The following is a 20,243-nucleotide window of genomic DNA, read 5'->3' as shown; positions in this document are numbered from 1 at the left end:
CAAACTTCCTGTTTGAAGTATATTTTGTTGATTTTGTGCATCTGCCTCCTCCTGTCTAACCTGTTAAATGTCTCTGTCACATGAAGCAGAGCAGCAAAAGGTGCCGACAGCAACGAGACACAAACCTCAAACATTTGTGTAACTTTACACATTTAAAAGGAAACTGCATCAGGAGTTAATGCTGAGGTTTCTCATTATTTTTGTCTTTTCGTTCCTTCACTTTTACATTTCTTCTTGGCCGTTTTCTCTGTGTTTGTGGGTGTGTGTGTCAGACTGAAGGTGCAGGGTGAAGATAAACGTGTGAAGCGATAAGAGCAGTGACCTCAGCTAAAGTTCAACATTTATTTGCTGTGATGCCACAGAAAGTTCTTCAGGATATGAAGAATAAACTGTGGTTAGAGCTAAATACTCCTCCTCACTGAGTATTAACTACTCAGTGTCATAACAGGCATCTCTACTGATTCACATTTACCTGTCCCATATCATTAAATGTTATTGAACAGGTGCATTTCACATTGTTAAACTAATTTTGATGCATATTCTACAGAAAATGACAACTTCATCTTTCAAAACATCAAACTTTCTGCATCATCACTCAGACTTGAACTGGATATTCATGTAATGAGAACTGTTGAACTCATCTTCTACTTTAGGACAGAAACTTCACAGCTCGTATACACACTCGACTTGTGCAGTATTGTGCAGCCTAGGTCAAACTCCAGTTCTACTTTTATGCCCCAGTAATGAAACGTAAAACCTGAACCCCAGATTTAAAGCAACGAAAACCTTCTCTGCAGGTAAAAGAGAAACTAAAGTTTCCTCTGAGCGTCAGTAGATTATCAGGAGGAGGACAGTGAGCAGTGGCTGTGAACTGAAGTCCTGAAGGAGGTTTTGAAGCCTTAGTCAGTTCAGTAAGAAGCTGATTGAAGGGGACTTTGTTGGAGTTTTTTCCAGGAAGATGAAGATGTTGGTGGTGTTTGTGATCCTCCTGCACGGTAAGAAAACCTTGGTCCCTCTGATCTGACTGATCCAACACTGCAGCAGCTCTTTAGTCTTTCTGCTTTAACCTTCATTTCATCCTCTGGAACTGATCCATGACGATGTTTTCTACCAACAAACACAGACTGTACAGTCAGTTCTGTTCAGCTGAGGATGGAGGAGTAATGAGACATGAAGTGAGGCTGCTGAGATGGACCCTCTCTGTCTGTGTGTCCTCACAGTGTCCCAGCATGCCTCAGCTGTGGAGGTGGTGGAGGGGGACCACTTTGTCCTGCTGCCCTGTGAGTTTCCCACCTTTGACCTGGACGAGCCCACAGTGGTGTGGAGCCGCTCCGACCTCAGTCCTTCAACCGTCCACCAGCGTCAGCTGGAAGGTGATGAACTGACAGAGCAGAACCAGCGTTACAGCGGCCGAACGTCCATGAAGACTGACGCTCTGGACACTGGAGACCTCAGCCTCAACCTGACAAACCTCCAGCTCTCTGACAGCGCCACCTACACCTGCTCCATCAGAAACTTTAGAGGACTACGGAGACGGTCAGAGGTACAGCTGCAGGTCAAAGGTCAGCAACAAACCACACCTACACCTCCTGTAGATACAGGTCAGAGGTCAGAGGTCATGTTGTTGTTTATGTTCCTGTCGTCCACAGAACGATTTCCATCCTGGGCCAAAGGTCTCCTGGGTCTCCTGGTTGTGGTTCTTGTTGCTGTGGGTCTTTTGGTCCATTTTCGACAGTGTTTCATGTCAGGTATGTCTCTACTCCTACATTACCCATAATGCTGATGGTGAAGATGTTTCCTCTTGTGGCTCGTTGACTGTGGAGGCAGACGCTCTCTCTAACTGAGAGTCAGTAACACATCAGGAACAAACAGAGAACTAATCAGTGACTGATATGTTTCTCCTGATGAGTCCACTTCTGACTGATTGACTCATTTGATTTGTTCCTGCTTTGTTTCTGACTCCTTCTTTGGTAACTGCTCCAAATGTCCTGAAGAATCCAACATGTCTTCAGTTAGAAACTAGTTTCCACTGGTTTGTGTCAGAGGTGTGTCAGACGTCAGGTGAGCTCAGGTCACCTGGTTGTTCCAGGTCCTCAAACAAACTGTTGGAGCTTCTTGTGTCTGAATACTGAGTGTTCTCCACCAACATGAGACACAGAAGGATGAGACAGTGAGGTCCTGTTAGCATCAGTGCTGCTGCTGCTGTCTGTACAGCTGATGATGTGCTTTGTTGTCCTCTCAGTCTACAAGGTGGAGGTGGATTCAGGGGTGGAGTCTGTCCAGCTGCCCTGCAGAACCATAGTTCACCTGTTTAAAGACGTCAGAGTGGAGTGGACGGACAGTTACAGGACGGTCCATGTGTATGAGAACGGCTCTGACCGACCTGAAGAACAGGACCAGGTTTACAGAGACCGAACAGAGATGAAGAAAGACCTGCTGAGACCTGGAGACCTCAGTCTGACCCTGAAATACCCCAAAAACTGGGACAACGACACCTACACCTGCACCATCTACAGCAGGGAGGGAAACATCCTGATGGAGAAGGAGGTGCTGCTTCAGGTCAAAGGTCAGTGCTGTAGCTACAGGTCAGAGGTCAAAGGTCAGTGCTGTAGATACAGGTCAGAGGTCAAAGGTCAGAGGTGTTCATCAGCTGATGGAGGTAGCTGAGTTGTCATGGAGACGGCTCAGGTGTGATCCTGTGAGCTCAGTCATGTGATGACAGGTGGTTAACAACAGGAAGAGGCTGATTCCAGCTTGTAGCTCAGCTGACATGTGGAGCTGATGTGTTGACGACACTTTGAGCAAACTGCACTGCTCCAGTATGGACAGCTTCATCCAACACATCAACTACATCAACACACACATCAAGGTGACCAGTGAACAGGAAGAGGATGCTGAGCTGCCTCACACACACCTGAGTCATGTCCACACATGTCACTGATGTGTCTCCATCAAGACTCAGATCATCTCCAACAGCTTGAAGACCTGGTTTTAGTTTCTAGATTTCTGTCCCCTGTTACCTTCTGCTCTGATCTGGTTCTGTCCTTCAGCTTTCTCTACAACTTTGTCCTGCTTCTGTTCCAGGAACAGAAGCAGCTCCACTGATCCAACTCCTCTGATGGCTGATCAATCAGTTTGATCGGTCTTTGATCAGTCTGTGACGATGGATGAAGACAGGAGGACGCTTTGATCGTGGCTGGAAACGTTGGATCTCCACTGGAGTTTCAAAGTGTCTGTGGTTGAAGAGGTTCACATCAACAGGATGAAGAGGAAAGTTCCAGATGAAACATGTTGATTGTCAGGAAACATGGAAGCTTCAGTCAACAGGAGCTTTAGTATCTACAGTACAGACACACAGAGCTCCAAACCTGCTGCTGCATGCAGTCTGAACCAAGACAAACTTTACACAACAGGCCACATTAGTTCTGTTGAAATGATGCTGAAGTTCAAACAACAACCACAGCAGGTCAATAAATGAAGACTTTGAATTCAAATCAAAGACAAAGGTTTACACAACAGGTGATATTTAATCACCATCAGATTTATTGGTGTTAGAGGAACAAACTGTGTTTTGACTTTGACTCTGAAACAACAAGATGTATTTTACAGTGGACAGTTTAAATCCTCCTCAGTCTTTTAAAAGAAGAGATGAAGTCAAAGAGAAGGAGAGAAGGTGAGAGGAGTCTTTTTCTCTGGACTCTAATGGTGGAGGTTTCAGCTCCTGGTGAGGAGTTTAATGACTGTGTCAGACCCAGCTCTCAGTCCTAGGTTAAGGTTTTTGGTGTGTGATAGGTTATCTACCTGCTCCTCCTCACATGTGTTTACCTGATCTTCTGACTGCCCACCTGTGAACTGAACCCTTTTGGAAAGTAAAGACTGATGTTGTTGAACCCAGTGAGTGTCTCAGAGTCCTGTATTTGAGTCCTCTGTCCTCTGGTGTTCCAGTCCTCACTGATTTATTGATTTTTTTGGTGAATGACTTTTTTATTGTAATGAAATGGAAACAAGTACCACAGACTGACATCAGAACAAGTACAGTACACTGAGAGGAAAAACAAAAAACCTATCAGCTCCAGCACTGTGCATTCTTGCCACTGATAGCTCCATATTTATTATGTCAGTGTATGTGTTAATCCACTGGGGCTTAGTTACTGTATGCGGCGGTTTCCAACGTTAAGCATCTTTTTGGCAGCGGTGATGCCCGTTAAGAGGATACGTCTTTTCCAACATGTCAACTTTAGTGTGGTGTCATCATCCAAGAGTAGAACAGTGGGAGAACATGGCACAGTTATACCCAGTACATTAGCTGCACAGACCTCAACCCAAAGAAGCTTCACGTCTTTGCATTCCCAGTACATATGCATGTAAGAGCCTATGAGTCCATCTGGGCACAGGGAGCAGTTTGGAGATGTTGAGCGTCTCATGAGAGAGTTTCTCCTTGGAGTGAGGTAGGTCCTGTGGATGTAACTGAAATGTATCTGTTGATGGTCTGGGTTTTTAGAAGCAAAAACAAAGGAGGACCATATCTTTTCCCAGTCCAGTGAGTCACCTCCAGTGTAGTGCTTCAGTTCATTAGACCATACATGTGTAATGGGGAGGGTTTTATAAGAGGCTTTCTGGAGAAGTGAATATATTCAGGAGACCAAACCTCTGTTTGGTCCTTTTTTGTACAGAATGGAGTGGAAAGGATGGGTGGTTCCATGGCTCTCCATCTGCTGTCATAGATGATCGGAGTTGAAAATGTGTATGTGAGTCCTCTGTCCTCTGGTGTTCCAGTCCTCACTGATCTTTGATGCAGTTTGAACCGTGTTGTCCAGACGTTTCCTGTCCCGTGCTGAGGAGTTTTTACACCACGCTTTTATTCTGAAGGTGAGGATGCTCTCGGCCCCGCCACAATAAAACCACATCAACCCTTCCTGTGATGTGGAAAAGTGTTTGTGGTGTGTTAAAAAGAAAAGTCCTCAGTGTTGTTGTTGTGTTTCCACTTTAAAGAAGAGGCTGAATGATGATGTTTTATTTCCTGTACAGACATGTGATCAGTCACCATGAGTTTTAGCTGTAACTTTGAAACGATGCTGAATATGAGACATGAAGCTCAGTTTTTATCTGTTCAGACGTTAGCTCAGAACAGTGTTCATACAGAGCAGGTCTAGACTGAACTCTGTCTGTTATTTACAGAGAGAACCAACAGTTCCACCATGAGCAGCACTGGTCGACAGTGGAGAGAAAAAACTTCCTCTAAGAGGCAGAAACCTGGAGCAGAACCAGAGCTAAGATGGTAAGAGGTACATGTTCAGGTGCTGAGCAGGATCGTAGGAGCAGCAGGAGACACGTCATCACAGATCAGACTCTACAGCTCCAGAGGCAGAAATACCTGAAGAGGAGAGAGAGATGAAAAACCTACAAGAAAGAACGATGGAGAGAGAGAGAGAGAGAGAGAGAGAGAGAGACTGATGTTGTTGAGGGAGGAAACAGAGTCAGAGTGATGCAGTGGTTTTCAGTTTGCAGTGATCTCATCAGCAGGACAACATGGATTTGACTAAATCCTGAGTTGAGTTGGTTCATTGAGACTGAGCCGACCTGCTGATGGTAGAACAGTAACAGGTAGAAGCCTGATGAGAATAAGGTGCTGACTGAAAGTGAAGGTGTAGAGATGAGTTTGAGGTTTGGATTTAAAGGCCTCAGCAGAGTCAGACAGTCTAATGTCTGTAGGGAGGTTGTTCCAGAGGAAGGAGGCCTGATAGGAAAAGGTCCTACGGCCTGCTGACTTCTTCTTAACTCTGGGGACAGACAGGAGTCCTGCACTCTGACAGCTCAGAGCACAGGATGGAATATAAGGTTTAAGATCAGACAGTCATTAGAAACACCTTAAAGTCTGATCTGATGTGAGCTGATGAAGGGAGGCTGAAACTGGAAAACATCCTGCGTAGTCCCAGTTCCAAAGACTGCACATCCCAGTGAGCCAGAACACTTCAGGCCAGTAGTCCTAACCTCCCACCTGATGAAGACAATGGAGAGGATCGTCCTGAGCCACCTCCAACACCTGGTGAGTGATGTGATGGATCCCCTGCAGTTTGCCTACAGACCTGGCATTGGTGTGGAAGACGCTGTCATCTACCTGCTGCACAGATGCCTTTCACACCTGGAGAACACTGCGAGCACTGTGAGGGTCACCTTCTTCAACTTCTCCAGTGGATTCAACACCATCCAACCATCTCTGCTCAGGGGGAAGCTGGAAGGAGCTGGAGTGGACTGTAACCTGGCTGCTTGGACCACCGACTACCTCACCAACAGACTGTGTGTGATGTGGTGGTCTGCAGCATGGGGGCCCCGCAGGGTACAGTACTGTCCCCCTTCCTCTTCACCCTGTACACATCAGACTTCAGACACAACACAGACAGTTGGCACCTCCAGAAGTTCTCTGACCACACAGCCATTGTTGGGTGTGTCTCAGGGGAACGATCTGGAGCAGAGGGAGTCGACTGGTGTGTAATGAACAATCTGCACATCAACCCCAGCAAGACGAAGGAGGTGGTGATCGACTTCAGCAGGAAGTCACTTCTCACTGCACCGGTGAACATCCAGGGTTTGGACATTAAGATCGTGGAGGAGCACAAATACCTGGGTGTTTACATCAACAACAAACTGGACTGGTCTCACAACACCAACGCCCTGTACAAGAAGGGCCAGAGTCGTCTCCACTTGCTGAGAAGACTGAGGTCCTTCAGAGTGTGCAGGTCACAGTGTGGAGCATCATGAAGCACTGGTTCTAACAGATCCAGGCTTTAATGGCTCTTAGAGGGATTTCAGAGACTGTGTCACAGTCACTGACTTTCTCCTTGTGGAGTTTTCTCTGGTCTTCAGATGAAGTTTAGATCCAGACCTGTTGTGATGGACACAGTCTGACTCTGTCCACAGGGGAAAACCCTGTTGGATTTGACAATCACAAAGACTGAATGTGAGTGAATGTGGAGTTTCATCTGTTCGTCGTCCGTCTCTGTCACGTCTCCTCCCGTTTCACACCTGTGTGATGTCACAGCATTGCTCGCCCCTCCTCCCTCCGTCAGCTCCACCTCCACACCTCTGTTTGTCTGTGTAAAGCTGTAAAACATGAACTCTGATCCTGTCGTCAATAAAAACCTTCCCTGCAGCTGGAAGAGAAACTAAAGTTTCCTCTGAGCGTCAGTAGATTATCAGGAGGAGGACAGTGAGCAGTGGCTGTGAACTGAAGTCCTGAAGGAGGTTTTGAAGCCTTAGTCAGTTCAGTAAGAAGCTGATTGAAGGGGACTTTGTTGGAGTTTTTTCCAGGAAGATGAAGATGTTGGTGGTGTTTGTGATCCTCCTGCACGGTAAGAAAACCTTGGTCCCTCTGATCTGACTGATCCAACACTGCAGCAGCTCTTTAGTCTTTCTGCTTTAACCTTCATTTCATCCTCTGGAACTGATCCATGACGATGTTTTCTACCAACAAACATGTTAAAGGCAGCATGTGTTTGTTGTATGAAGTCATCCTGGATGTAGAAGACTGTTCAGTCAGACTGTCCTCAGGTCTGTTCTTCAGCATTAAATCCCTGCAGCTTGAAAAACACTCAGGCTCTGTCTCATGTGTAGAAATTGTCTCCACATGTCCATCAGTCCTGTCTCTGCACTGAGTGTTAGTCCCTCCTACTGAGGACGTGATGGACAGATGGAAGGAAAAGATGAGAGGAGAGAGGAGTTCAGACAGTTAACAGTCACTTTAACAGGATGTAGAGTCAGAAAACCAGTGAAAAGTGAACAGTGAGAGGAAGAAGAGTCAGTGGTGTTAAACTGTGCTGATGTGGATTCAGAGCAGCCTGATCAGCTGCAGCGTCCAAACAGGACCAGACTGAATTCTGGGTCAGCTGAGGATGGAGGAGTAATGAGACATGAAGTGAGGCTGCTGACATGGACCCTCTCTGTCTGTGTGTCCTCACAGTGTCCCAGCATGCCTCAGCTGTGGAGGTGGTGGAGGGGGACCACTTTGTCCTGCTGCCCTGTGAGTTTCCCACCTTTGACCTGATGGAGCCCACAGTGGAGTGGAGCCGCTCCGACCTCAGTCCTTCAACCGTCCACCAGCGTCAGCTGGAAGGTGATGAACTGACAGAGCAGAACCAGCGTTACAGCGGCCGAACGTCCATGAAGACTGACGCTCTGGACACTGGAGACCTCAGCCTCAACCTGACAAACCTCCAGCTCTCTGACAGCGCCACCTACACCTGCTCCGTCAGAGACTTTAGAGGACTACGGAGACGGTCAGAGGTACAGCTGCAGGTCAAAGGTCAGCAACAAACCACACCTACACCTCCTGTAGATACAGGTCAGAGGTCAGAGGTCATGTTGTTGTTTATGTTCCTGTCGTCCACAGAACGATTTCCATCCTGGGCCAAAGGTCTCCTGGGTCTCCTGGTTGTGGTTCTTGTTGCTGTGGGTCTTTTGGTCCATTTTCGACAGTGTTTCATGTCAGGTATGTCTCTACTCCTACATTACCCATAATGCTGATGGTGAAGATGTTTCCTCTTGTGGCTCATTGACTGTGGAGGCAGACGCTCTCTCTAACTGAGAGTCAGTAACACATCAGGAACAAACAGAGAACTAATCAGTGACTGATATGTTTCTCCTGATGAGTCCACTTCTGACTGATTGACTCATTTGATTTGTTCCTGCTTTGTTTCTGACTCCTTCTTTGGTAACTGCTCCAAATGTCCTGAAGAATCCAACATGTCTTCAGGTAGAAACTAGTTTCCACTGGTTTGTGTCAGAGGTGTGTCAGACGTCAGGTGAGCTCAGGTCACCTGGTTGTTCCAGGTCCTCAAACAAACTGTTGGAGCTTGTTGTGTCTGAATACTGAGTGTTCTCCACCAACATGAGACACAGAAGGATGAGACAGTGAGGTCCTGTTAGCATCAGTGCTGCTGCTGCTGTCTGTACAGCTGATGATGTGCTTTGTTGTCCTCTCAGTCTACAAGCTGAAGGTGGATTCAGAGGTGGAGTCTGTCCAGCTGCCCTGCAGAACCATAGTTCACCTGTTTAAAGACGTCAGAGTGGAGTGGACGGACAGATGCAACAGGAAGGTCCATGTGTATGAGAACGGCTCTGACCAACCTGAAGAACAGAACCAGGTTTACATAGACCGAACAGAGATGAAGAAAGACCTGCTGAGACCTGGAGACCTCAGTCTGACCCTGAAATACCCCACACTTAGCTACACCTACACCTGCACCGTCTACAGCAGGGAGGGAAACATCCTGATGGAGAAGGAGGTGCTGCTTCAGGTCAAAGGTCAGTGCTGTAGATACAGGTCAGAGGTTAGAGGTCAGAGGTGTTCATCAGCTGATGGAGTTAGCTGAGTTGTCATGGAGACGGCTCAGGTGTGATCCTGTGAGCTCAGTCATGTGATGACAGGTGGTTAACAACAGGAAGAGGCTGATTCCAGCTTGTAGCTCAGCTGACATGTGGAGCTGATGTGTTGACGACACTTTGAGCAAACTGCACTGCTCCAGTATGGACAGCTTCATCCAACACATCAACTACAGCAACACACACATCAAGGTGACCAGTGAACAGGAAGAGGATGCTGAGCTGCCGCTCACACACACCTGAGTCATGTCCACACATGTCACTGATGTGTCTCCATCAAGACTCAGATCATCTCCAACAGCTTGAAGACCTGGTTTTAGTTTCTAGATTTCTGTCCCCTGTTACCTTCTGCTCTGATCTGGTTCTGTCCTTCAGCTTTCTCTACAACTTTGTCCTCCTTCAATAAAGTGAGGACAAACTGCTGCTGCTGTCTGTACAGCTGATGATGTGCTTTGTTGTCCTCTCAGTCCAACAGGTGGAGGTGGAGGAGGGGGTGGAGTCTGTCCAGCTGCCCTTCAGAACCACAGGTGACCTGCCTCAAGACGTCAGAGTGGTGTGGTTCAACAGAGACAATGGCAGGACGGTCCATGTGTACAAGAACGGCTCTGACCGACCTGAAGAACAGAACCAGGTTTACAGAGACCGAACAGAAATGAAGAAAGACCTGCTGAGAACTGGAGACCTCAGTCTGACCCTGAAACACCCCAAAGTCACAGACACAGGAAGATACAAATGTGGAGTCTACAGGGAGGAAAACTACATGAGATGGAAAACAGTGCAGCTCAAAGTGAAAGGTCAGAATGATTTGTTTGTCCCTGGTTGTTTGTCTCTGGTTGTTTGTCTCTGTTGTTTGTCTCTGTTGTTTGTCTCTAGTTGTTTGTCTCTGGTTGTTTGTCTCTGGTTGTTTGTCTCTGTCTCACTGTCTTCTGTCTCCTCTACAGAGAGAACTCAGGTCAAAGATGAAACAGTCGACATCAGGAACAGAAGCTGCTCCACTGATCCAACTCCTCTGATGGCTGATCAATCAGTTTGATCGGTCTTTGATCAGTCTGTGACGATGGATGAAGACAGGAGGACGCTTTGATCGTGGCTGGAAACGTTGGATCTCCACTGGAGTTTCAAAGTGTCTGTGGTTGAAGAGGTTCACATCAACAGGATGAAGAGGAAAGTTCCAGATGAAACATGTTGATTGTCAGGAAACATGGAAGCTTCAGTCAACAGGAGCTTTAGTATCTACAGTACAGACACACAGAGCTCCAAACCTGCTGCTGCATGCAGTCTGAACCAAGACAAACTTTACACAACAGGCCACATTAGTTCTGTTGAAATGATGCTGAAGTTCAAACAACAACCACAGCAGGTCAATAAATGAAGACTTTGAATTCAAATCAAAGACAAAGGTTTACACAACAGGTGATATTTAATCACCATCAGATTTATTGGTGTTAGAGGAACAAACTGTGTTTTGACTTTGACTCTGAAACAACAAGATGTATTTTACAGTGGACAGTTTAAATCCTCCTCAGTCTTTTAAAAGAAGAGATGAAGTCAAAGAGAAGGAGAGAAGGTGAGAGGAGTCTTTTTCTCTGGACTCTAATGGTGGAGGTTTCAGCTCCTGGTGAGGAGTTTAATGACTGTGTCAGACCCAGCTCTCAGTCCTAGGTTAAGGTTTTTGGTGTGTGATAGGTTATCTACCTGCTCCTCCTCACATGTGTTTACCTGATCTTCTGACTGCCCACCTGTGAACTGAACCCTTTTGGAAAGTAAAGACTGATGTTGTTGAACCCAGTGAGTGTCTCAGTTTTCAGGACACGACTCTCTCAGCTGAACTAAATAAAGAAGCTGCAGACAGATCTTTATTTAGTTCAGCTTTGTTTCTGTGCTTCAGTTATTACAGATTGAACATGTTCCTCTACAGGTTCAACTGGACACAGATTTCCTCTGAAGACTGTTCAGTCAGACTGTCCTCAGGTCTGTTCTTCAGCATTAAATCCCTGCAGCTTGTTCATGTTCCTCCAGCTTCTGTTACCAACAGGAACAATGATCCTTTGCTGTGGTCTTGTTGCTGCCAGCAGCATCAGATGTGGAAGGAAATGTTTGGTTCAGACAGATGTTTAGTTGAGCTTTAGCAGCAGATTCCAGCTGTTCACACTGCAGAGGACCACAGTCACTTTGTTCCAGTCCTTCAACACCTGTCCAACTCCAACACCTCAACATCATTTCTTAGCAGGTTTAAATAAAGCTCTGACTTCTGTTCCTCACTGAGAGAAAATATGCTGGAAATTCTTGGGTTTCCTTAAGAGAAGTGAGCGAGTGAACTTGTCTTTAGTGGATTTTATTGAGCAATAATAAAAGTTGCAGAGAGAATCTTATTTCCTCTGAAAGGACAGAGCTCTTCCAGCTGAAGTGTATCCATGAGGTCTGATAAAGGCTGATAAAGAGCAGTTATCTGTGTCTGATGCTCATACAGGGTAAATAAAGAGTTCAGGTGGTTAAAGGTCAATAATTCACTGGTGAAAATAGTCTCCATCAGTCCTGCCTCTGCTCTGAGTGTTAGTCCCTCCTCCTGAGACAGTTAACAGGCACTTTCAAATCAAATAGTCTTTATTGTCATTGTTCACACAATATACAGCGAGATTGGTGGAGCAACTCCCACTCGTGCTTAAAAACACTAAAAGGGTAAGAGATAGATAATAAACAGAAAAGGAGTATTAAGAAAACAGATAAAAAATCTGACATTCTCAAGACAGAAAGACACTGACACACACTCTTATCGCACTATTTGTTCCTGAAGCAGTCTGTCTGACAGCTGATGGTGGTTTGAGGTGTAGTTCTGAATGCCTGCTGCAGGTCTGAGCAGACCTGGTCTGGTGTGTTGTTTGCCCTCAGGACGACCCTGCTGCTCCTGGTGTCACAGAGCCGGGAGAGTGCTGTGCTAACGTTAGCCTCGGTGGGATGTAAACATTGTAACACTCGTTTCTGTGGTTCTCGTCCCGCACCGGCCCCCTGTTTATTCCCCGCCATCAGCAGCTCCAGTCCCTCCGTTTTGTGGACGGCAGATCCGGCAGTGCAGGTCTGTGAGGCTTCCTCCGTAGCCCGGCTAGCAGGCCCGCTCTGCATCCCCGCTTCTCTCTCCGCTCTCTACGCCGCCTGCGGCGCCTCCTCGACCCGACAACACACCACGGAGAGCCCGGTGGTCGCGCTGGGTGCCCTGGTACGTGGTGAGACCGCTGGAAGTCCCGTGTAATGTCGGTCCGACAAGCGAATCCAATGTCCCGCAGCTCCGCGTGGGTACACGATACTTTAGTACCGTACACTCACCGAAGCGGAGAGCTCAGAGCCGCCATTTTATAAAATGTAGGATGAAGATGAGTGAAGCTGCTCAGCCATTTACTCTACAGTCAAACAGCTGCGTCACCGGAAACTAATGAAAGTGAAACTAAAGTTTCCTCTGAAGAGGAGGAGAAGTCAGAAATGGTGAAAACAGTGTTTTTGAAGCCTTAGTCAGTTCAGTAAGAAGCTGATTGAAGGGGACTTTTGTTGGAGTTTCTTCCAGGAAGATGAAGATGTTGGTGGTGTTTGTGATCCTCCTGCACGGTAAGAACAGTTTCCTCAGGGTCAGTTAACCTGTATCCGCTCTCTGCAGCTGGTCCTCGTCCTCATCCCTCCCTCCTCTGTTTAAATCTGGTTGTGTATGTGAAGCACTGACTCAGATGTTAAAGTAAAAACTCAGTTTCAGCCTCAGACAGTTCCAGTCTCACCAGAGGCGGTCCTGGCTAGATTTGCGCCCTGGGGAACACCCCCCCCCCCCCCACCAACACAACAATTATATTATTTGTATTATTTTATTACATATAATCTTAAAAACAAAAACGTAACTAGAACAAAGAAAAAACAAGATCAATAAATAAAATACACTATATAAATTGCACATGCTTGAGAAATCCCTGAAGAAAGCAAAAAGAAAAAAGGCAACTCTATGGAGCATAAAAAAAAGATTCCTGCAGTAAACTATTTTTCAACCTGGGTTTTTCACCTGTTTAGAACTGGCATTAACATTAACATTCACAGGTGTGAAGTGCAATCTAAAACTTGACTTTTCTCGCCTTCTTTGATGCAAAACCATCAATTATATCATCATACGAAATCTGTTGTGTTTGCCAACACCGTGCGTTCACCCATCAACCGGAGTCACGTGACGTAAACAAACTTACGTAGATGATTTTTTTATTTTTTTTTTTACATTTTTCACGTAACCCAATCAATTATGTGTAGGCATATGGGTCTATGTTAATTATGAAATACAATTTATTTGGAAGCAGTTTGTGTTGTGTGGCCTGGCATCAGTCTATCCCTTGTGCGCCCTCACATAGATTGCGCCCTGGGCGGTCGCTCACATTGCCCATAGCAATGTGGGCCCTGAGTCTCACTCTGAGCTGTGTGACTCTTCAGATTATCTCCTGCTGTTTTAACTGAAGCTGAAGAGTCAAACTGTGACGATTCACTGCAAATAAAATACAACAAAACTACAGTTACACATTTTCACAGTAAAATCTCAGGAGTCTTTACTTCCTGTCGAGTTTCTTCCTTCAGAAACATGAAAATCAGAAACTTGACTCGTTTATTTTACTGTTTTAAAGTGAAACTCACCAAAGTGACTAAAGTTCAGTAACCAGGTGTTGAACAGTCGTCTCTTTATAACAAGTCTACAGACTGAGGAGGTCATGTGACCTGCAGTTCTCCCTGTGGACACTAGGACTCAGCTGATTGATGTTTGTGTCTCTGTGTCCTCAGTTTCCCAGCATACCTTCACTGTGGAGGTGTATGAGGGGGCGGAGTCAGTCCTGCTGTCCTGTCAGATCTCCTCTGTTCCTCTGGGTCCCACAGTGATTTGGAGCCGCTTCGATCTCAGTCCTTCAACCGTCCACCAGAGAAACCAGAGAGGTGAGATCCTTAGAGACCAGAACCAGCGTTACAGAGACCGAACATCAGTGAAGACTGACGCTCTGAGGACTGGAGACCTCAGCCTCACTCTGAGGAAACCCCGCCTCTCTGACAGCGGCACCTACACCTGCTCCATCAGACCAGTTGGAGAGGAACCCAGACTGACAAACGTTCAGCTGCAGGTCAAAGGTCAGTGTAGCAGTGAAACGTGGAAGTCCAACAGAAGTGGATTCATCAGTCAGAATGAATGAATCCAGCTAATAATCAGCAGATGAACTGATAATGACAGTGATCAATAGTTGCAGTCGTACTGATCAGTCACTTCTTCTAAAGATGCTGTTGTTGATGTGTGTGTTTGCCACAGAACCGTACACGTTCCCAACTGAAGCCACTGTTCTCCTGGTTCTTCTGGGTCTGGTTGCTGTTGTCGTTGTTGGTCTGGCTGTGTATTTCTGGTTCTATGTCATCAGAGGTAAGTTTTCTGTGTGTGTCTCCTCTACAGATCAGGTCTCAGCAGGTTTTAGTCTGTGCCGTGTTAAAACCAGTCCTGGTCCTGTCACCATGAGTTTACCTGCTGTCTGTTCACCTGAGCTCTTTGTTTCTCTCAGTCTCTAAGGTGGTGGTGGAGGTGGAGGAGGGGGCGGAGTCTGTCCTGCTTCCTTACACAACCATCGCGTGTCTGCCGAGGGACGCCACAGTGGAGTGGAGGTGCTGTGAACCTAAACCCATGACGGTCCATGTTCATCAGGATGGACGTGACCGTCCAGACAAACAGGATGAATTTTACCAGAACCGAACGCAGATGAAGAAAAACCCTCTGAGAACTGGAGACCTCAGTCTGACCCTGACTGACCCCAGTTATCTGGACAGAGGGACCTACGTCTGCTCCGTCCGCAGACACAAACACATCCTGATACAGAAAGTAGTTCAGCTGCAGGTCACAGGTCAGTACCGCAGAGACAGGTCAGAGGTCAGAGGTCATTATAGATTACTACCTCTGCTGCAGTGTGACGGTCTGTTGTCCTCTCAGTCCAACAGGTGGAGGTGAAGGTGGAGGGGGGTGTGGAGTCTGTCCAGCTGCCGTGTCAAAGCAGAGTTCACCTTCCTGAGGACGTCACAGTCGTCTGGAAGTTCTGTCAGTCCAAGACCACAACGATCCACGTGAATCACAACGGCTGTGACCAGAGAGACCAACAACACGAGTTTTACAGAGACCGAACAGAGATGAATGAAGACCTGCTGAGAACTGGAGACTTCAGTCTGACCCTGAAACACCCCACAGACAGTGACACAGGAAGATACACCTGCACCGTCTTAATGGACAAACACTTTCCCATGAAGAAAGAGGTGAAGCTCCGGGTCAAAGGTCAGTGCTGTAGATACAGGTCAGAGGTCAGTGCTGTAGATACAGGTCAGAGGTCAAAGGTCAGTGCTGTAGATACAGGTCAGAGGTCAGTGCTGTAGATACAGGTCAGAGGTCAAAGGTCAGTGCTGTAGATACAGGTCAGAGGTCAAAGGTCAGTGCTGTAGATACAGGTCAGAGGTCAGAGGTCAGTGCTGTAGATACAGGTCAGAGGTCAAAGGTCAGTGCTGTAGATACAGGTCAGAGCTAATGAGCTGCTGTAACATGTGTGTCCACTGGAGTTAGTTTCCATTCACAGCATCAGTGGCTGAAGGTAAAAAGTGAAACAATCAAAGCTGCAGTCAGCTCAGAAAAACCAGCGGCTCCAATCAGATCGAAGGAAAAACAAAACCAATGATTGATGACAAGAAAGAAGAATCAGGTTTTAGCAGCAGCTTCACTGAACCTGATGGAGGCTTTAAAGATGTCTGATAGTGTCTGTGTAGGTTCTCAGTGGTCCAGGTCATGGTAGTCTGAAGTGCTAAAGCTGAAGGCAGCTGGACGTTTAAGGTTTCTTGAAGACGTTTCACCTCTCATCCAAAAGGCTTCTTCTCTTGTGAAAACTGGTGCTCACGGCACAACACAGGAGAGCCAGCTCCTCAGGACAAGACTCAGCAGTTCATCTACACCTTAAGGAGAAGGGACACTCATTTGAGGACAACGAGGTCCACATTTTGGACAGAGAGGACAGATGGTCTGAGAGAGGAGTAAAAGAGGCCGTCTATGTCCATCTGGAACGTCCGTCTTTAAACAGAGGTGGTGGCTTACGACACCAACTTTCAGCCACCTACAACGCAGTCCTGAGATCCTCACCCAGGAGATTTAACCCACATTCACACCTTGAGACATGTGACCCTCACGACTCACATGATGTCAGGGTGGGTTGAGGACTCCCAGAACCACCAGCCTTTTGGATGAGAGGTGAAACGTCTTCAAGAAACCTCAAACAAGTCCAGTTGCCTTCAACTTCAGACCTTCAGATGTCTAATAGACTTTTTACTGGACTTATTGAAGTGTCCCGGGTTAACAGACCCCGGGAAGTTGAGGTGGAGGTACTGCAGGTCCCACTTCATCAGCACCAGCAGCTCCACCCGTCATCTTCCCCATGAGGAGGATTTACCACACTGACTCACTTTAAGACAGAAAATCAGTCAGTCAATGTGCTGAGTGCTGCTGCTGCTGTCTGAACAGCTGATGATGTGCTTTGTTGTCCTCTCAGTCCAACAGGTGGAGGTGGATTCAGAGGTGGAGTCTGTCCAGCTGCCCTTCAAAACCACAGTTCACCTGGATGGAAACATCAGAGTGGAGTGGTGGAACAGTTACAACTTGAAGGTCCATGTGTATGAGAACGGCTCTGACCGACCTGAAGAACAGCACTGGTTTTACATAGACCGAACAGAGATGAAGAAAGACCTGCTGAGACCTGGAGACCTCAGTCTGACCCTGAAACACCCCACAGACAGTGACAGAAGAACCTACACCTGCACCGTCTACAGCAGGGACGGACACATCCTGATGGAGAAACAAGTGAAGCTAAAGGTCAAAGGTCAGTGCTATAGATACAGGTCAGAGGTCAGAGGTGTTCATCAGCTGATGGAGGTAGCTGAGTTGTCATGGAGACGGCTCAGGTGTGATCCTGTGAGCTCAGTCATGTGATGACAGGTGGTTAACAACAGGAAGAGGCTGATTCCAGCTTGTAGCTCAGCTGACATGTGGAGCTGATGTGTTGACGACACTTTGAGCAAACTGCACTGCTCCAGTATGGACAGCTTCATCCAACACATCAACTACATCAACACACACATCAAGGTGACCAGTGAACAGGAAGAGGATGCTGAGCTGCCGCTCACACACACCTGAGTCATGTCCACACATGTCACTGATGTGTCTCCATCAAGACTCTGATCATCTCCAACAGCTTGAAGACCTGGTTTTAGTTTCTAGATTTCTGTCCCCTGTTACCTTCTGCTCTGATCTGGTTCTGTCCTTCAGCTTTCTCTACAACTTTGTCCTCCTTCAATAAAGTGAGGACAAACTGCTGCTGCTGTCTGTACAGCTGATGATGTGCTTTGTTGTCCTCTCAGTCCAACAGGTGGAGGTGGAGGAGGGGTTGGAGTCTGTCCAGCTGCCCTTCAGAACCACAGGTGACCTGCCTCAAGACGTCAGAGTGAAGTGGTTCAACAGAGACAATGGCAGGACGGTCCATGTGTATGAGAACGGCTCTGACCGACCTGGAGAACAGAACCAGGTTTACAGAGACCGAACAGAGATGAATGAAGACCTGCTGAGACCTGGAGACCTCAGTCTGACCCTGAAACACCCCAAAGTCACAGACACAGGAAGATACAGCTGTGAAGTAATCGCCAGGGAGTGGTACTTAGTGAGAAAGAAGACAGTGCAGCTCAAAGTGAAAGGTCAGAACGGTTTGTTTGTCTCTGGTTGTTTGTCTTTGGTTGTTTGTTTGTCTCTGGTTGTTTGTCTCTGGTTGTTTGTTTGTCTCTGGTTGTTTGTTTGTCTCTGGTTGTTTGTCTCTAGTTGTTTGTCTCTGGTAGTTTGTCTCTGGTTGTTTGTCTCTAGTTGTTTGTCTCTGGTTGTTTGTCTCTGGTTGTTTGTCTCTAGTTGTTTGTCTCTGGTTGTTTGTCACTGGTTGTTTTTCTCTAGTTGTTTGTCTCTAGTTGTTTGTCTCTGGTTGTTTGTCTCTGGTTGTTTGTCTCTAGTTGTTTGTCTCTGGTTGTTTGTCTCTGGTTGTTTGTCTCTAGTTGTTTGTCTCTGGTTGTTTGTCACTGGTTGTTTTTCTCTAGTTGTTTGTCTCTGGTTGTTTGTCTCTGGTTGTTTGTCTCTGTCTCACTGTCTTCTGTCTCCTCTACAGAGAGAACTCAGGTCAAAGATGAAACAGTCGACATCAGGAACAGAAGGAGCTCCACTGATCCAACTCCTCTGATGGCTGATCAATCAGTTTGATCGGTCTGTTGATCAGTCTTTGATTATTGATCCGATCTTACTTTGGATCAGAGAGAAAATGGAAGTGAAGGAGCTGATGGACGATGGATGAAGACAGGAGGACGCTTTGTCAACTTCTTCTTCACTCCAACTGACTCTCACACAGTCTGAGGACTCACTATTGATCAGTATTGATCAGTGATGTCACATGTGGATCAGCTGTGTGATTTGGACTCTAACATGTTGTTGTAGTGTTTAGGAGCAGGTGTTGTCAGGTGTCTGTGCTGCAGGTATCATCAGGGAGTCTGAGCTATGATTATCAGTCTAAGGACCAGACAGGACATGACAATATGTTGTTCTGGTCCATTAGCGCCACCTAGCGGCCAACTGGAGAGAGTGAGAGAGCTTTTTCTGACAGACGGAGACTCGCTCGGGATGGAAATAGCTGTTAGCTCCTGTGAAGGAAAGTTGCTGAAACGTCAGTTAGCGTCGGATAAAAGTAACGGTAACGAGCGAGTAAAAAGTTGAAGAGCAAGTGGAGAGTTTTTCTGCCAGTTCCCTGTTAAACAGCATTTCTACTGGAAAACACGGTGAGTTAGTGCTAGCTAAGCAGCTACAACAGCCATCATCAGCTCCTCCTCAGCCTTCAGGGGATCTTCATCATGTTGATTCTCCATCTTCACCATTCTTCATGTTTCCTCTTTCTTCACCATCTTCACTCCTGGGAGCCTGGATGGACGGCTGTTGTTGCCCTGGGTGGTGGTAGAAACTCAAGTACAGACAGAAAATAGAGCAGAACAAGCAAAGACTGATTTCATAGAACAGTGGTTATTTTTCTAAGGGACACTGATTGTTCATTGTGAGGTCTCCTGGTGTTGTTCCTGGTGTGGGCCTAACACTAAGAGAAATATCAGCTTGTGTTGTTGTAAATGAACATGTGTGGAAGTTTATTGTATTGTATTGTACACAGTTTGCTTCTCACTGCCCACCTGTGAACTGAACCTTTCAGAAAGTAAAGACTGATGTTGTTGAACCCAGTGAGTGTCTCAGAGTCCTGTATTTGAGTCCTCTGTCCTCTGGTGTTCCAGTCCTCACTGATCTTTGATGCAGTTTGAACCGTGTTGTCCAGACGTTTCCTGTCCTGTGCTGAGGAGTTTTTACACCACGCTTTTAATCTGAAGGTGAGGATGCTCTCGGCCCCGCCACAATAAAACCACATCAACCCTTCCTGTGATGTGGAAAAGTGTTTGTGGTGTGTTAAAAAGAAAAGTCCTCAGTGTTGTTGTTGTGTTTCCACTTTAAAGAAGAGGCTGAATGATGATGTTTTATTTCCTGTACAGACATGTGATCAGTCACCATGAGTTTTAGCTGTAACTTTGAAACGATGCTGAATATGAGACATGAAGCTCAGTTTTTATCTGTACAGACGTTAGCTCAGAACAGTGTTCATACAGAGCAGGTCTAGACTGAACTCTGTCTGTTATTTACAGAGAGAACCAACAGTTCCACCATGAGCAGCACTGGTCGACAGTGGAGAGAAAAAACTTCCTCTAAGAGGCAGAAACCTGGAGCAGAACCA

General features: G+C 46.6%; 2 protein-coding genes across 13 annotated transcripts; both read left to right on the top strand.

The window, feature by feature from the left end:
- Positions 1–783: 783 nt before the first annotated feature.
- Positions 784–19,033, top strand: LOC108890946 (butyrophilin-like protein 2). Of its 12 annotated transcripts, XM_051067648.1 has the most exons (9): positions 785–995; positions 1,221–1,562; positions 1,650–1,748; positions 2,243–2,256; positions 8,994–9,300; positions 15,353–15,688; positions 16,944–17,270; positions 17,809–18,138; positions 18,594–19,033. In XM_051067648.1, exons 1-9 carry the CDS (start codon positions 959–961, stop codon positions 18,683–18,685), a joined length of 1,884 nt encoding a protein of 627 aa, XP_050923605.1. In that variant the 5' UTR covers positions 785–958; the 3' UTR covers positions 18,686–19,033. The 12 variants fall into 12 exon arrangements, with proteins under 12 accessions (XP_050923601.1, XP_050923607.1, XP_050923605.1 ...); XM_051067644.1 differs by lacking the exons at positions 1,221–1,562; positions 1,650–1,748; positions 2,243–2,256; positions 8,994–9,300 and adding exons at positions 14,173–14,511; positions 14,687–14,794; positions 14,931–15,266 and having other exon boundaries at positions 784–995; XM_051067650.1 differs by lacking the exons at positions 1,650–1,748; positions 2,243–2,256 and adding an exon at positions 8,387–8,485 and having other exon boundaries at positions 784–995; positions 1,124–1,562; positions 8,980–9,300.
- On the top strand, positions 9,821–11,162 carry LOC127139607 (myelin-oligodendrocyte glycoprotein). The gene is made up of 2 exons (XM_051067654.1): positions 9,821–10,172; positions 10,320–11,162. Exons 1-2 carry the CDS (start codon positions 9,821–9,823, stop codon positions 10,409–10,411), a joined length of 444 nt encoding a protein of 147 aa, XP_050923611.1. The 3' UTR covers positions 10,412–11,162.
- Positions 19,034–20,243: the final 1,210 nt, after the last annotated feature.

Source organism: Lates calcarifer, unplaced genomic scaffold (assembly GCF_001640805.2).
Source record: "Lates calcarifer isolate ASB-BC8 unplaced genomic scaffold, TLL_Latcal_v3 _unitig_1840_quiver_1175, whole genome shotgun sequence".
NCBI classification, from domain to species: domain Eukaryota; kingdom Metazoa; phylum Chordata; class Actinopteri; family Centropomidae; genus Lates; species Lates calcarifer.
The sequence above is the reverse complement of the archived record's forward strand: the minus strand, read 5'-3'. Positions and strand labels throughout refer to the sequence as shown.